The following is an 18,719-nucleotide window of genomic DNA, read 5'->3' as shown; positions in this document are numbered from 1 at the left end:
AAGGGGTTGCTCAGCCATACATCTCTTATACCTTTGTTCTTAAGAACAATTTAAGATGAATTATAAATAAGATTATCCCTTTGACATATCTTCTGTGATTAACTAGAGTGACTGGTGTCAAATCATTAATCATTTTTTTACATCCCTTGAATTGTGTGTCAAGATAGCATTTAGCATGAGCCAAATTTATGGCACAAACATGAATGTATCATTAGACCTCTAGACGGTGACTCTGAGGATCAGTTCAGGGGAAACAGGCTTTCTCCTGAGTCTAGAATGAGGGATTTGACATCTCATTTTGGAGTGTTTACAACATTGGAAAGTTATGAGTGATATTTGTGTTGCTATAATAGAATTGGAGATAAGAGCTTGTGAAAAATTTGGTTATTCACAACAACATAAGAAAACAAACTCTAAAATTAAAATGAATGACAAGTTCAAGCAAGAAAAAAAAATCCTTTGTCTGTTTGTGTCACTGCTAAGTGGTTATCCCAATTCTCAGCCAAGCAATCCATGTCAAGGGTGATGTCAGTTGGCAATATTTTGACATGGCTCATGCAGCAGAACAAATCTAATTGTCAGTTTGTATGCAATGTAGCCTCTTGGTCAAGTTCCCTCTGACAGCTTCTCTGAGGATCCATTGCCTTACACTTGCTGCAATTACATTGACATTATTGTAATACAGTAAAATGAAAAAATAAAAAATTGACTTGAATGGATTGATGGCATGGCAGATGCTTCCCAGACCATTTATTTTGCAAAGGGTAAAACCAGGCTATGAGCCTTAAAAATTCACGAACTAATTACTAGATTTAACATGAATGATTTAACATGAATGCTTTTACCTGAATGCTTTACTTGTTATTATGTAAACCACAGGTGCAAAACCTCAGACCTCGAGGGCTGGTATCCTGCATGTTTTCCGGTTTTCTCTCTCAAACACACCTGATTCAAATGATTAGAATCATTTTCAAGGCCCTGCAGAGCTTGCTAATAAGCTAATCATTTTAATCTGGTGTGTTGAAGAGAGAAAAACAGGATAACATGCAGGATACCGGCCCTCGAAGACTGGAGTTCGATACCTACGATGTAAACAAAGGCTTACATTTCATTTGACTGAATTTGGTTTTCGGGAAAACAAACTATGCAATCTCACAGTACCGCAACCATTATAAATAAGTGAGTGTAATGGATTCACATTTACTGCTATGCAACCATCACATTTTCTGCTCTTTACTTGTATTTATGAAATTAGCATCAGCCATTGTATCCACTTTAGCTGGATATACACTGCAATTAATATACTGTACATGTAGTCTATAAGTGAAACCCATTGTATTGTCATAGTCTGTATATGTATTAGATTTGGATTTTGGTTTTGATTGTAACCCCAGTCCCTTGTGCTAAACAATCATCTCTCTACCAATTGTCTCTTCTCCAGGTATTCCTTGTTGACTTATCAGTTTGGCTTGTATTGATCGTATTTTCTGGACTATAAGCCGCAGCAGCAAAATATGAGCAAAAAAAAAAAGAAAAAAAAAAAAAGGATTTTTGTCACGGACAGGCCGCACTGGACTATAAGCCGCCAGTAATAACATCAGATCGTTACGCAAGAAGATGTTATATGAAGTTTATAATTGTTTTTAGTTATTTAGTTTTTTTGTAATTGTCTGCCAACTTCAACATCCTCTCTTAAACAGACTGAACATGCCTGCATGTTTAGTCACAACATATTTATTGAAAATGGATGGATGGATGGATGGGTGGATATCTGTTCGTTAAGTAGTTCAAAATCGAAATCAATACTTCAATAACATCTTTTTTTGTCTCTCTTTGTTTGATGGCTTAAGGCTATTTTAAGGCATATGTCATCTTTGACATTCTACATCATTCATATATAATCATAAATACATGAATAGAATCACATATACTGTGTACTGTATACCAGACTTACACCATAAATTTACCCCAAAAAAATACATTTGCGAGTTTTTGTGTTGGTCTCGTTCCTATGAGTTTTTTGTTGATACTTTCTTGGTTCCCGTTGTCCTCCTGGGGACTCTGCTCCCCTCCGCTTTCCAGTATGAATTTTGATCTAGACATTTTATAAGTCTTGCATATTTCAATTTGAAAACCAGTGCTTGGGATTTTGTCAAAGGTTAAGCCTTGGTCCCTTCTGATACTTGTTCACACTCAAGCTAATCACTCTGGGTCTGCTGCTTCTTTCGCAGATCAATGTCACTTTAACAGACAGCCAAAATGTGACGTTCCACCACTATTACAAGCGCCGCACAATCAGACATGCTTTTTGTACTTACAGTATGTGTAAATTGAGACTGGCGTGGCATTTTATTCTCTATCCCCACATTAAATATGCAAGGGTATGACCAGCTATATGCTGCTTGTCCAGTATTTCTGGTTAAACAACAATCCCTTGCAGTAGCAATAATTCAGCCTCAATGACGAAGGCTACGACCAGATGGGAAAAACAAAGAGAAAACTGCAAACATACCTTTCACATTGGTTTTTTCAGGTTTGCACTACTCGACATCAGGGTTTAACTTGAGGTACAGGCCTCCATCTTTCTGCATTTCTATTCCTCACTACATGTGATGCCCTTTGTTCTGTTCATGAGGAGCATATTCATGAAGACCATTTTCCATTTCTTGTATCTGTTAAGGGGACTTGATCCCACAATCACCCTAAGTTATGTTATTACATTTTTGGGAGATTGCACACAGCACAACACTTGTGTATCTCTGTCATTGCCAAATTCAACAACAAATTAAACACACAATAAACAGAATATTTATCAGGCTGATGTGTACAGTAAATACCTACAAGTTTAAGGCCACTCTAAAAGAATATGAAAACAAGGAAGGCATACAAGAATGGTGCTGTAAACTACTGTACCCAAGCGGGGAAAGCCCTGCTGTAAAAAAGTCTCACAAGGTGTGGAGGGCTGATGTCAGGCTATAATTTCCATAAACAGAAACAGAATGTTGACACAGGGCAGCAAGTCGTCATTAGTGGGGTGGGGAAGGACATGGACTGAGGTAAAGGTAGAGGAAGAATACTGTGGAAGGAAAGGCAGTGCTTGGATGGCTTATGACGGATATCCTATACCTTATCTGTCAACAGCAAGTCTCATTATAAAGCAGCAGACCCCAACCTTTTTATCACCGCGAACCAGTCAACGCTTTAGATTCACATTGCGGACCAGGTGCTCCTATTGGCTTCTCTAAAACCCACATCATCCTTCTCACTTCGTATATAATATCAACAGCGGCCAGAAGTGACACCAAAAAACAAAGATCAAGCACAAACATATGAACTATTAAACTAAATCATTTCTAAAACATTATTTAGGGTGCAGCCCCACGCGGCTCGGTACCAGTTGATCCACGGCCCGGTACCAATCCGCGGACCGGTGGTTGGGGACCGCACTTATAAAGGATGTGTGCGCGCGTGTGTATATTAGAGGGTGAGACAGGAGTAGGTTAATTTTCACTCCTGCTCCATCCCACTCCCACTGGATAAAAAATCTTGTCGCGTCCAATTCTGTATCGTTCACATTTGTGGGTCAGCTTCAATGAAAAAACAAAAAAAAAGTGAGTTTCTTTTTTTTTTTATTTTTACTACATAACTGTGTTCCCATATACTACCATCAACCTTTTATCTTGTACCGTCCCAATCCCATGATAAAAGGTAGGCCATTTCCATTCCGCGGCTCACGGGAATTCTGCTCGATTCCCGAAAAACGTATAGCCCTCAGTGAGTATAAACATATACAGATTCAAACTGCCGTGATGCAATAATTCACGTTTCAACGTAAAACTAACTGAATATTGATAACAAAAAAAAAAAAAGAAGAGCCCCACTTCAATACGTAAATTGGTGTCTGTGCGCCCAGTGTAAAAATGTGTGCTTCCTCACTATTGTGCAAGGTCTAGTCTACCATGCTTGGGGCAGTGTTGCTCAATTTTGGGTTTCCCGGTGTTGCACAGCCATCATCCACAAGGGGTTGCAGCTGTGTGAACCTGCGCCTATGTGAGCAACGAGTCTACTTTTACTTGTGCATGGTTGAACTTGCCATGCACTTTCCACCTCCTGATTCCTAATAAAAATTAGAGATTGGCAAGGACAACGGCGCAAATGCCCACTACGCCCAATTCTACCATGCGCTAACCCTCGGAAATTAGCAAGAGTGAAAACAAAACCACTGCACACATCGCCAGACGTATGCACTGCACAAAGATAGGGCCCAGGGACTACTGTGATACACAACTTTTCAACATCAAATCATGCAGTTGAGCAACGTAGCATTGCGGAAACGTACCAGTCTAACTTCACATGGATAACTGACAACAAATAAAAAAAAAAAAAAATAATAATTTATGTAAGCCTTACTTCATAGCTGAACATCTTGTGACTCTTTTTTTTGTCTCATGACCACACTGAAGAATAAAGAACAGTTCCAATATATGCATGGCCATTCAAAAACTTTACAATTTTAATGTAATGGATCAGACTGACTTCTTGAATGTGTGTGCGATAAATAATTGTTTCTTATAATATGTCAGACAGTCAGAGGAACTTATGAGCTACAGTATTTCTAAATTAGCTTCAAATTCGTTCATATCACCTACCTCTCATTGTTTTATATATATATATATATATATATATATATATATATATATATATATATATATATATATATATATATATATATATATATATATATTTTTTTTTTTTTTTAAGAAATAAACAAATTTTAGTAATCTGTAACATTTTAGCCAAACTAATTTCAAGGGTTAAAAAAAGAGAACTACAAAACAAAAAGCAAGGTCAGGCAAAAGAAGGATGTCTGTAGGTTAGCCTTCTGCTGAATATAAAACATTTAAGACATCTCAGGGACATTTGGGGGGGATGTAACATGATTACAGCTCCACTGGGTCAAATAAATGCTCATTTTGCCCATCTCTGCATAAAATAAATGACTGCTATGTGTGCTTTAGACACTAGAGCTTTATTGCTGAAGCATATCATCAGTCTACTGCATTCCTTTTGATGCTCTTTAATGATTTCACAGCCTACCCCCTCAAAAAAAAAAATCAGTGGAACTGAAACACCTAGACTCAAGAATGTTCAGGGTTTGTTACCCAGGGTTTGATACGTGCCTTGAAAGTGTACCTAAAGCATCGATAAGAAACCCTAGACAGCAGGTATCTACCATGTGATGAGAGGATGCCAGTCGTTCCTGACAGAGAAGAATGATTCTCATTCATTGATATCGGTGAAACGAATACTGCATATTGTACACCATGGTTGTCAAACTCCAGTCCTCAAGGCGTGGCATCCTGCATGTTTTCGATCCTTCTCTCTCAAACACACCTGATTCAAGTGACAGGGATATTTTTCAAGCTCTTGCAGAGCTTTCTGATGAGCTAATCGTTAGAATCAGGTGTTTTGGGGAGAGTAACTTGGAAAACATGCATGGAAAAACAACATCATCCCTTGAGGCGCTCACTCAACTAGCCACAACACATGAAATAGGATGCAAGAGCTGTATGAAACATTCTGCCTTGACAACACTAAGAACAAGCACTGTAAATCAAAACAGATTTCTGAAAAGGAGTTTGATTCAACGCTTGTATTGGATAGCATTTTAATGTGTGAGGGATCATGATGTTGTGGATGATCGGGGTAAACATTTATCCAAGAAAATCCCCCTCAAAAGACTGAATCAAATCCGCTTGCATTTGAGTGTAGTATGAAGTCAGTCAGTGTCATTTTTGATAAGCGCAGACTGCAAAATGCATTTTCTAAGTCATGACTTAAACATCAGATGTGACATTCTGAGCCACTCCATCAATCTCTTCAATTTTTTGCACTGACTGTCCATTCAATACTTCATCAAAAGGCAAGCAAATTGTAAAAAGCTTTTCGTTTGGAAGTATTTATTCTGATGTTTTTGGTAACAGATGACACTACTGTCACTACTAGGGTGCTATTCCCGTACAGTGCGCCAGTCTAGTGAAAAGCACAGTCTAACTGTATGGGTAGAGTTTTTTTTTCCTTTTTATACAGTATTTTCCTAGACTGTGCATGGTTGAATTGGGTGTTTGAGCCTTTGTTTGGATGGGAAGAGTCTTGGCAGATCCTGGCATTACTGTATTTCCTCGTTTGCATTAAAAATCGAGGCATACGAAGAGCAAGAGACGCTAAGGATGAGGAAGTAGAAAAAGACTCTCAGGTATTTACCTGACACCGGTGTGTGTTCATTCAGGTGAACTGCAGGATCTCCCCATGTGCATGATGTGCACATGACGTGGGCAATTGGAAAGCACCTTGCAAGGAAAACCGATAATTGTGCCAGGTGATCACAAGGCGTGCTAGTCAAATCTTTTCAAATGATCCATCCATTCATGTTTAGAATTTGTTCAGTGAACATATTTCTACAATATTTCAGAGGGATTGTCCCACATTGTTGCCATATTGGAGCGCAGCCTCAACCATGTGTGTTGTCCCCACACCACACCTCCACAATATGAAAAAGATAATGATTATGATTCATGATAATGATTGGGATTGTTTCAATTCTGTGACTAATACAGTGATCGAAAGGGATTGTCTCACAACAAGTGTACAACACGTGTAATCCCCCTTAAGGGCAGCCTCAAGGGTGCTATTAAAATCATGTTAAATTATAATAAAAAATATTCAGTCAATGGCATACTTTCTGCATTAATTCAGAGGATTGTCCCATGCGCTTATCACATTTATGAGTGAAATGCAGTACAAAAATCCACTACACATGTCACTGAGCGAAGAATCTGTCTGCCTGCACCTCTGTCTTATTAATTACATTTCAAAACAATTAAATTTTCACCACCAGCATCACAAAATAGATCACCCTTGAGGTGTTAAGTAGTTTAAAATGTAGTCTACTTGTTGCAGCCAAATTAGCAGTTGCGCCGTGGAGTGCAGCCAGTCTACCAAAGTCACAGAAATGCTACACTAAAAATTATGATTTGCCCATTTTTGCGCGGTCTACTATCTGTGACCAAATTATCAATGCATCAAGGGCACTGCAACAATATGTGCGACAGTTCGCCCAGACTGGCACAACACCACATCAGACATGCTAGACTAGACCTGTGCTTGCACCAAAATAAGGATGCACATACAGTATTTTATGCCGTACACAGGCGCCCGTGTATCAAAACAGGGGTCCTTAAACTGCTATCTAGAAGCATTGTTACATAACCAGGATGAATAAGAAGTCAATTGTAAGCCTGCACTTTGAAAAGATACAGTTCCATTCTAAACCAGGGCAGATCTATTTAGATTAACAAAAAAAAAAAAAAAAGAAAAAAAAACATACAGCCACTGTAAGTATATCATGCTATTTTTGTATTAGTTAAATATATGCATATCAATGCTGGAATCCCGCCTTTGACGCACTGGAAATTCACTTTCTTATGAAATATGGACATCTTTGGTGGCTGGATTTCTAAGCAGGAAGTGAAATGTCTTGTTCACTGAAACCCCACCTCTGACCGTGTGGGTGCCACGGCCCTCTTCATGAGGTCTTTCTAAAGCCGACCGCCAAGATGAAACAACAACCAAAAAAAAGCTAGTATTGTCGCCACCAGTAATGGAAATCAGAGTGAATGAAGAAGCCAAAAAAAAAGACATTTCACTGACATTGAAATAAACTGCAGTTGCCAACAAAGCAAAAGACGTGGTAAGAGATCACACACACTAACATCTGTTCCTCCTATCAAAACGGTGCCCTTGGAAGCTACTATTCATAACAACTGTTTTTGGTGGTTTATTTACTGTGAACATTTTTTGTTTATAGTCGTCTGCTCTCAAACACACATTTTCATCACTATGAAATTTTCTACAATAAAACGTCACTAATGAATGAAACCCTAAACCTAGAATGAAAATTAAAGTAAAAATGTCAATGTCTTCTGGGATAAAGTGGGTGTGTAGTGTCGGGGCAGTAAAGGATCAAAGCTCCAAAACGTTGAATTTCCATGATACAGGCCCTTCAACGTAAACAGTATTATGTTTGCTAAAGTTCTTTTTTTTTTTTTTCATATAAGATGATTAAATGATTTTACAGCATGTGACTACTTTTCAACTGTTAGTCGGGTCCGGACAGCATTTAAGACCAAGAAGGTTGCTTTTTGAAAACTACTTAGAGAAAACAAAGCCTGAGCTTTCTGTTCAAGTCATGGAAAACACTTAGTGGACAGGGAAAAAAAAAAGTCTGTTGCCGAGACTCTAAATATGAAGAAGGCTTTGTTTGGATTTATGGTGACATGAACTTATCAACAAACTTGTCTTTACCTGCTGTGCTCAGGCAGAGTTCCTCGTCACTGTTATCCTGACAGTTGTCCCGACCGTTACACAAAAAGCTACGGTCTACACAGCGGCCGTTTCGACACTTGAAGCGGGCCTCAGAGCACACCAAGGGGTTACCTGCTGTAAATAAGAAAAGGGATAAGATATGTCACCAACCAGTATAGACATTGTACTGTGACATTTACCAAGCTAAGGGACCGCAGTTACAGTACCTTTCATCAGGGAGCTATTCAACACACATAAGAATAAAGTACAACATTGACAGTATGCTCATCTATTTAAGGATAGAAAAAAAAATCCTGTCACACATTGCACAAAAATAACTTCATATTTTAGAACTGTGGGGCTGAGTTATTTTAACTGTGTGTTGTCATCCCGAAGCTCTGATGCATAATTCTCAAGTGACACCTTGTCCAGAATGCTGCTTGAGTGCAGATTACAACTAGGCATCATGGATGTTGTTTATAATGTGTTGATTCACTGTACTTTTTGAATAGTCTTAAAATAAGCTTGAATATCAGTTTCCTCACCAAAACTATTAGTATCTTAAGTTTAATATAGTTCATGCTGCCTTAAAAACATTTACGTTCAAGGATTCAAAAATAAGAATCCTGCAATACAAAGAGCAAAGCTCCCAAGTTTCTCCAAACATCCCAGTTCTGGTCCTGAGGGCAGACATCCTTGCACATTTAATAGCACAACGAAAATTTAGCGCTGCAATTCAAAAGCAATTAGTGCAAGGTTCATCCAATCTCTTTCACTAGTTTAACTGGGTTTGTTCTGGCGAAACCTAAAGTGCTTTGGAATAACCTCTGGTGTGAATGAGAAATATCTAAACTTGAAATTAAATTGTCAAAGAAAACTTTCACAGAAGACACCATGTAAATCAAATTATTCACAGTGTGTGTAAGTAAATGCTATGATTTGGGGAATTCCATTAAAGGCGGCTCAAGAGGGAAACAAACGGAAAACATAATTAAGTCTGGCCCATCAGCTAAAAATACCCAGCAAATGTTGTTTTCCAATTTTTTTAATCTATCTATCAGTATCCACAACACAATGGCATTACAGTTTTTATCCATACAGTACTTACTTTAGACAAACAATAGTTTATCCAAACTATAGTTAACGGAGGCTGTCACTTTGATGAGCTCATTTCCAATCTCATCAATTCTGTTGACTCCAAAGAAAAAAAGCTCAACATCTTAGTATTCTATTCTATTCTATTCTATTCTATTCTGTACTGTTCTAATTCTAATTCTATTCCTGTTTGTATGAATCGCGTGAAAAAGCAATATATTACACAGTGTTGATGTTTATGGTTGGTGTATGGTCTGACTACATTTGAATTTAATGAATAAAAAGTATTTTTACAACACTTGGCACTATTGTGTCTAAGTGTATTATTTTTCTGTCTGTTCTTGAATGACCAATTTCACGCCATTTACATCAAGTTGTATACAGTAAAGATTGTTGTAGAATGATATAAAGTTGAGAGAGTTTTTTTTTCCTCTTCATTCGGTTGATAACGATATTGACATCAAAGATGTGCTTTATTTTATTGTGTCTTTTCCCTACTGAGCCAATTGTCGTTTCAAGTTGTTGCTCTCTAATAAATCTTGTTCATTATGAAAAACGAATTGAGTTGAGCATTTCAGGATTTAATTCTCTTTGTAAAATGACACTTCCTACCCAAGGCCTGCAGCCTCGTCAGGGAAAATATCCAGTGTGTGTCGTCGGTTTTATTGGAACAGCGTTTTTGTGTATGAGAGTACAATGAAAGCTTCAGCATTAAAATATATCTTATAATTCCCATAGATTTTGAATGCTTCGAAATTCCTTAATCTCAAGCTCTTTGCACAAGCACCTTCTACCATCCCGACTTTCACACACGGTTAGTGATGCCTACACTACATGGTGCCAACTTGCTAATTAGGAGAAATAAGGGGCTCCATTTCTTCTTCAAGGACACTGTGACTTTGTGGAACCATGTTTTAAGCTGGTAATTTTGCACTAATGATACGGACACGCTAACACTATTGAAATGAAGCTTTCTTATTTTTCTTTTTAATTAAGTTATCATGAAATTATGTAACATGGGGTGTGGTACTGCTCCAGAGGTGGCCATGTTTGTTATAGCTATGGAAAATTGTAAATGCAGCACATTCAGCTTCCCCTGCTGTTCGTACTAAAAACTGGCCTAAATCTTACACAATCCCTTTAAAACAAAGAGCTAATGTGTCATACGTTATATAACGTTTTTTTTTTTTTTTTGACATTGATATTTTCTAACGATCACCAGAAAGTTACAGTGAAATTTCATCCTTCTGAAAGTGATACAGATGTGTTAACCCCAATAATGTAGATATTCGGAGAATCTTAATAGGTCCAGTTGACCAGAATATATCGCTGAATAATTGTCATTTTAATGTAGAACGTGAACAACATGATTGTCTTGGCGTAATAACCACAGCCTCAGAAAAAGACCATTCAGTTTATGTGTTAGTTGCAGGAGACTTACTGCAGTTTTCCTCATCACTCCCATCAGGGCAGTCACTGAAACCATTACACTGGAAACGCCCAATGATGCAGTGGACCCCGTTGGCACATGCAAAGAATGTAGGTGCGCACTTTGACTTGACCTTAGCTGAGGAGGAAATGGTAGGGGGGGGGGGGGGGGGGGGGGGGGACAAAGTGAAAACCATACATTACTCTTCTTGCAGTGGGAAAACAAACAAACAAAAACATCAACAATATGTACATGCAATACATGCACAACCTTAGGTGCAAATCAAAGATCCACATGTCTTTCATACTTCTGTAAAGCATGGTTTTTAATGAGTGATTCAATAAACTGCAGAAACTAACCATGAGGTTTATCTTTGGTGCCAAAGTTCTATTATGTTAACAAGGCATCAATAACAACTCTTCAGTGTTTCACAGATACAGCACCATGACAACAGTATCTGTCCTCTTCTATAATTCTTACTCACTTGCAGTTTCCTCACTTTAAGATCATCAAACAATTGTAAATAGTAGACAGAGATAAACAAGAAATAAAATGCAGAAATGAAAGGAAAAAAGGTTATTCAGAGCTAACTTGATTTGTTAAAAAAAAAGTGCTTTTTGAGGAAAGCTGAGTTCATTTGTCAATACCGCACTCAAACTTGTATATGTCCTGTAGAGCTCAATCAAAAAAATCACATCATAGACTACATGACAAAACGTCAGCCAGCATCTCTCAAAAAGGCATTAAAAAATGCCATGTGCCAAAGAAATTTAAAGTACTTGACATCATCAACATCAAGTATAGTGTGTGTTATGACAGCATAGTAGCAGGGCAAGAAAAAGGCAAGTTTGTATGTTGACCTGCCATGCACAACCCTAAATGCTAACTTGCAATGAGTGATTTGTTTCAGAAATAAGATCCAAGACAGTCATGTTAATGATGACATTATGCCATGACAAGGGAAAAAGCATATATAGGGTATGCTACTTTCTTGCAATACAGCAATGACAGGAGAGGAACACAAACACAAGACAAAGACAAACGGAAAAGGTTGTTATCTCCCAGGACAGACTGGATGCAGGGCAGTCTTGGCTGGAAAAGCTATCACCTTATCTTTGAAAAGGAAAACAACCTTTGATCCATTTGACATTTAAAAATATTAATACACTTGAGTACATAATGTAAAATATACCTATTACACACTCCGATGTTATCACACATTTAACAGTCTCAGTAGATGCTTAAAAAGTCACCATTCTGGTTAGCTGCGTCCAAATCTTTGCAATAAAGGGTTTGTAACAAGAGGTGAGAGTTGTGGACAAATGACACCAATGGATCACAGGATCTTGTCATGCTACTTGAATTGCCACTATTAAATTGCATCTGTTTGTTGCCCAAAACATAAGATTGCCAATACAGTCACTCCACAGCCACCTTGGGCCACTGGAACCACAATACTGACATCAGCAAACCATTCACCCAGATGACGCCATGCACACTTGTCTGCCATCTGCCCATACAGTAAAACCTAGGATTTATTGGTGAAGAGACCAGCGATCAAACGTGCCAGATGTCGTCGAATTTGCTCACTCGAGCCGTAATCCAGCCTGTTTTCTATGTTTCTCATCAAACAACATGAGTGATTCAAATCAGGGTTGTTATCAGGATTCTGCAAAGCATGCTTATGAGCAAATCATTTGAATCAGGTGTGTTGGTTGAAGGGAAACGTCCAAATCAGGCTGGATTGTGGCTTTCGAGGACCAGACTTGGTCACCCCAGTTTGCACAGGAATTCAGTGGTTATGCATGTTGCAGCAACTGTCTGTGTGGCTGGTGTCAGACTATCTTGGAGGTGAAAATTTGCGCTGTTGAGCTCATGGACTGATGTGGTTACATGTTCTCTACGATATCGAGGACGGTTAGATGTACTGCCAGGTTTTTGGAAAATCTTTGGCAACGGCTTACAGTGGAGGAATGAATGTTCAATTCATGAGTAACAGTTTTGTTGGACATTCCTGCAGTCCCTCGTGACTTGCTACATCTATGGCATTGTGCTATGCGATAAAACCGCACATTAAAGTAGCCTTTTACAGTGGTGAATTCGCATTACGAGCCCAACCGTGGAATGGATTAATGTATATATATTTTATACACTGTCATATATATATATATATATATATATATATATATATATATATATATATATATATATATATAAAGATCAAAATAAAAGCGAACCAAGCCATGTGTGTCCATATATTATTCGGAAAACTTTACTGTTTTACTGGTACGCAGAGTATTAACTATTGTTTCTCCGTGTTTCTCACGTAAAAATTCATAAGGTGGTACCAGGGGCTAGAAAAATTCCTTGAGCCCTTTTTTCTGCAACCAAAACACATGAATTATAATACTTGAATATATAATATGAATTGGATGACTTAGTTGTACTGTAAAAACAACATTAATTGTCATTGCTTGATGCTATTCAAACAATCCGAAAGGTTATGTGTTGAAATATGACAATGATAGCTATTTATGGTCATTTTTTTTTAACAGTTACTTCGTGCTAGAGAGCAACAGAAACAATATGTTGATTCTCTGTATTCCCTGGCTATATAGACTTTACACAATAAAAAAATGATAGAATCCTTAAATTATGAAAAAGTCACAGATCAAATGCCAGGGGAACAATATTTCAGGAAAAAAAACAATGTTGTGGGCAGAGTTATAGGCTCGTTCAAAGAGCACAAATATATTTGGCAAAGCAGGAGGGATAGGCACAGCAACAGCAAGGGGAGCGTCCGTCTCCTAGATGAAAAGTAATCTGCGGAACAAGAGATGGAGCTGGGCTTGAGTCCAATCTGTCTTTATGTTCGCCGGGAAGCCTTTGTTTACCTGGACAGCACACCCATAACCGCCCAAAGCTCATTAGGCACGGTATATCATGCCCATTGGAGTCCAGGGAGGAAAGAGACATGGCTCTGAGCTACTATATATGGAAGAGTAATAGAGATGAAAACAGAATTTACCTTCACAAAGAAATTGTTCATGATTTTCTGATGAATTCTTCTACGTTCCATTCTGTCTTTTCCCCAACAGGATTATTATACTCTGCAAAATATATGGCTATGAGTCTCTTAGTAGTAGTGACAGCTACGATGGCTGCGAGATCCTTCATTCACTTCCTGTCTCATCTACATCCTCATTACCACTTCTGCTGCTGGCAAGATTTATCTGACCCAGTGTTTGTGTTCCCAATTAACTCAAAAGTCGCATGAAGGGCAAACTCATGAAGGGAAATTCATGGGTGGCATAGACAGCAATAGCATGTAGCTTAAGCGCTTGGATGCATTTGAGGATGTAAGACGCTGTACTGTGAAATGAGAGGGATTTAGAACAATAGGGCAAGTATTACTACACACCATTAAGCAGTTTGATTTGGAAATGTTTTTAGCAATTATTTGTTAATCGTGAAGGTGTCCTAGTTTACTTTCAGGCAACGCCCTTAATTTTGACAATCTAGAAAAGGCTTCGACCATGACAGCATATTTGTATTGCGTTCTTCTTTTCTCCCATTACAGTCTTTCATCATTTAAACTTTGAAGCTCCGTGCCAAATGTTCTTTTTTTCCTCACTCTATAGATGTTGTTTACTGTGAGAAAGCAGGGTGTTGGGCAAGTTCCAAAATTAGTTGGAGTGTTGATCGGTGCAGCACAAATGAATGTGAAAGAAGATGCAGTCAAGCTGACTCCTGAGGTGAAACTATCACAAGCACAGTATGTGACAGGATTACAGTGGAACGCGCAGCTGGAGGACACAGTCTGTGTGTGAAACCTGCAATTGCACACACATATGTATCCATGTAACTATTTTATATGGAGTCTATCCCATTAAATTGGGCTTTAAACATTGGGTACACCCGGCACAGAACACTATTCAATCACTATACTGTATAATTTAACGTGGAATGATTCGATTCTGTTCAATTCAATACAATGATACTTTTTTTTTTTTTTTTTAAAAGCCAATTTTTCAATTGATTTTTTTGCCTTTAATACCTACTCATCTATCATCAGTTGCCTCGACATTCATACTTGGAGACAGTAGAACTATACACACATGAAACATGCCAACTCAACAAGGGTATGAGCCAGGAGAGAACTGAACCAAGAGGGGCTGCAAAAAAGAGTGTTGCACTGTGTACCCAAACACATTCAAATTCTTTTACTTTATGTTTATCTTATAGAGATTAATGGCACATCCTCTTCCACAAAGCCAAAGTCATTAGCAACTTTGTCCCCACTTCCAATTAAACAGACTAATGTACAGTAAGGAAATGAAAAGAACCAAGTGTTAATACCCTTTGAGATCTCTGGATAATTGTTCCTTTTTTTAGTGTTATTTTTCGGTTTTACAGCGAAAAAAAAGGATTAAAATCCAGGCCAAGTAGAGCAGTAACTCGAGCTGACATAAACTAGAACACTATCTTTTGTTTGCTCAAGCGTGCCTTCTCCTACATACTTCAGAATTCATGTCGGGTGGAATCAGCTAGCGTACTTGCGTACTTTACGTTTCGCCCTTCCCCAATATGCACCGCCATGCCCTTCTTCTCTTCCTTTCCTCACCTCCCCGGAGAAAGGAATAATTTGTTTGGCACTGGTAGGCTTGGTAGTGGTGGGCATGCATCATTGATAGAGGGGGGTGAGAGGCATGCTGTTGGTTGGACTGAAGAGACTAACACAAAAGAAAGGAGCACAGAGGTTGAGTAAAACAGGATTTCAAAGCTTTCTCTGACTTTGCTCACCACTAGTGAAGGTGGAAAATCAATCAATAAGGTATCTGACTCACAGTGTTAGCAAGGTCAGGATTATTTTCATCCTCGAGGGTTTAGAGAATTCAAACATATCAGTCTCTTGAATAACTAAAACAGAAAAAGACCATACACATATATCCACTTATAAAAAAAGTTCAATTCTTTTAAATTGGGTTCACTGCTTGAGTAATTAAACAATACTTTACTAATTTGGGTGTGTGGTAGAATATTGGGGCTGGGATGCTACGCAAGTCCCTGGAGATTGAGTCCACTCCACTTGGAACGAGACAAGATTTTTGCAAAAGTTGTCACATAAAGTAATGCTTAACATAATATTTTCAGTTTGCAAAATGTTTTGTTTTTACCGAGCCAACAAAAGAATGATCTAGTGTGCAGTAAAAAGGAGAGCCAGCCAGATTTTTCAGCTTCAGATGAAATCTTTCCTAATATTAAATAGTTTAACAAAACACATAAAAGCTTCTGTTAGCTGCAGTGTGTGGTCCTTTTTTTTTTTTTTTTTAAATCTGATTTTACCTGCAACTATTTTACTTTCCTTTTCTTTAGCTCGAAAACCAAAAAACATCACCACAGTAATCGTCAGTTTCATACTACTTCAAATAAACATTGATTGTGATCTTGCATGCAGATTCAGCTGTAACTGATTTCTGATCGAATGCTACATGAAATACAATATAAAAATCGATATTGGAGAAATTGTGAGCTACATTATAGAACAGATTATATATCTTAATGAACTATAGTGAGCTAGTTCTTGACGGTGTAAAAAAATAGGAAAATTCAGACAAGCGTTCACTGATGCCCAATCCGGAATCCAGCTGCTGACGTTAGATTGTGGTAGAAAGCCCTTTAAAGGCTGCATCACTGATTACCACAAGAGGGGCATGACCTACGTAGACACAATATTTAAATATTGGATTTTAATGAACGCATGTGGGACGTTTTGTATTGTGTGAAAGCTTCTGATGGGCTGGAATTGGCTATATCGTGCAACGATGATTCTTATGTTGAATCAAAACCGGTGGATAGATTCGCCACTTCAGAAATGTTATGACAGAAGCCTGCATACTGCGAGTGTACAGCGGAGGCTGCACTTTTCAGTTGTTCCAAGTGAACATATATCGACACGTTATGTAACCTGCAATGGAAAAGCAGCTTCAGCGTGAGCTACTACAATGTTTTCGTTTTGAATTACCACTAAAGTTTCTAAACTCTGAACCTACAGCATGCTAACATTATTAAACATTGCACAATGTTATGCAATGTTAATAAGGATGTAGCTTCATGTAGCTTCAAATACGCCTGTGTCACTTTCTTTGAGTTGACAACAAAAATCCCGGCACAAATAATAAGGTAAATGTGTCTTTGTTGATAGAATTGTTTATACTACAGCTTGGAGGTCTAGCCGGTCCCTGTTTATCTCAAGACAACAGACGCATAATTCCATTGCTAATACCAATGCAGGGCACTCTTTCTGTATCGATAAACATTCAACATTAATTTAAATCGATTTTATTGAGGTCAGAATGTCCACAAAAATAAAATGAATGCCAAGAGGTTATTACTGCACAGTGTAATAACACAATGCTTTGCAATCCAATAAAGTGAATTTAATTTACACCTCATTGTTGTGATGACCTGGAGTATCAATAAACAATGTGCCAAAAATAAAACATGCTATCAAGCCAGCCTCCAATACACTCCCCTGCAAACAGACAAAGAAGAGTGTATTGTAAGCGTTTATGTAGCGTATTATTTCACTGAAGCTGTACTTGACGTAAGACCTTTCCATCAGAGGTCAGTGTCACTGCTTATATGTGGCCTTAAGATGGACGTTCCAACAGTCATCTGGGGGTTCTAGTGCCGTTAATGTCTACTGCACAGAAGCAACACAGCCAATAAGAAAAAGTACCAGCAGAAGACGTCCTTGCAGGCTAATTTGCATGTTGTTTACTGAAACGGAATCTTAGGTAAAAAGTGGTTTCCTTTCTTGGTTCCAATATGAAAGAAATACCCTTAAAAATAGAATTGTGCGGATATCATGGCAAACGGGTACCAAAGATTTTGTCATGCATCTAACTTTAAAAGTGGAACTATGCCCTTCAGTTTCATCTGTTGACGAATATACACCATTTGATAAATGGATGAAGGGCTGCTTTAAAAATGCTTTTTAAAAAGTAACATTTTTATCCCATGGTGTTTTCAAAATTTTACACACAAGTAAGACACGTCTTAAAAAAGAAAAAGAAAATAATAATAAAACTAAGCATTAAAAACATAACAATACCTATGAAAACTAACTTAAGAATTAAAAACTTCAAATGAAATCAAAACTAACTAATGAATTTGAAAACCATAATAACCGTGGGTACAAGTTACAAAAAAGCAGCCTTTCATTTTGCCGATGCACTATTTCAGTAAATGAGACATTTGTTTTAGCCAAAAGCAAAAATAGATTGCCGCATTGCGACTCACAGCATGGAAAAACAAACACTTGCAGGAAAAATAAAATAGGAACGTGTGTAGTGTATTGACAGGATGAAATTGCTAAAGCTGCCGTTGAATTTTCTCAGTGTCTGCAAAAGATATGGAAACGTTATTTTCTAAGATGCTCAGAACAGAATTTCTTAGAAGTCTTTTTTTTTTTTTTAATGTCACTCTCAACCACCGATATTAGAGTTACCTTTTGATCTGCTCTCATTGCATCAAGAGCTGCAGACATTCATCTTGGATGCCTTTGCTTTTCATGTCTCCCCTCTTTCCTGCTTATGCCCCAGCCAGACAAGGGCAAAGAGTCTAATCCTGGCTCTGAGGCCCAGTGGGCTCAGTCAGCTTTACTTCTTCACTCCTCTGCCAGAATGTGTATTGTTTCCCCCTGTCATTTGGGAAACGATGAGCATGTTGTCCTTTTGACCTCTGTTAGAAGGTTCTGTGAGTTAGAGATCTTGATAAGTTATCTCAAATGTTGTTGAATTAATGCGGAACAAATTCCTGCTCCTAC

The 18,719-nt window shown here is 38.0% G+C and overlaps 1 protein-coding gene and 1 long non-coding RNA gene across 2 annotated transcripts in view; both read right to left on the bottom strand.

Annotated features, from left to right (window-relative positions):
• The window catches only part of ldlrad3 (low density lipoprotein receptor class A domain containing 3), a 74,763-nt gene that overhangs the window by 30,068 nt on the left and 25,976 nt on the right, over positions 1–18,719 (bottom strand). Inside the window, exons 3-4 of the mRNA XM_088417148.1 lie at positions 10,901–11,026; positions 8,365–8,499 (exon numbers count right to left, since the gene is read on the bottom strand). Coding sequence (XP_088273274.1) covers positions 8,365–8,499; positions 10,901–11,026 — 261 coding nt within the window. The remainder of the gene's footprint in view (positions 1–8,364; positions 8,500–10,900; positions 11,027–18,719) is intronic.
• LOC148422016 (uncharacterized) lies at positions 15,479–16,029 on the bottom strand. The gene is made up of 3 exons (XR_015865828.1): positions 15,907–16,029; positions 15,736–15,808; positions 15,479–15,621 (listed from the first exon to the last, which is right to left on the bottom strand). It is a non-coding gene; the product is annotated as an uncharacterized LOC148422016 (long non-coding RNA).

This window comes from Hippichthys cyanospilos, chromosome 6 (genome assembly GCF_059441005.1).
Source record: "Hippichthys cyanospilos isolate Australia breed blue-spotted pipefish chromosome 6, RoL_Hcya_1.0, whole genome shotgun sequence".
Taxonomy (NCBI): Eukaryota; Metazoa; Chordata; class Actinopteri; order Syngnathiformes; family Syngnathidae; genus Hippichthys; species Hippichthys cyanospilos.
This window is presented reverse-complemented; position numbering and strand designations above follow the sequence as displayed.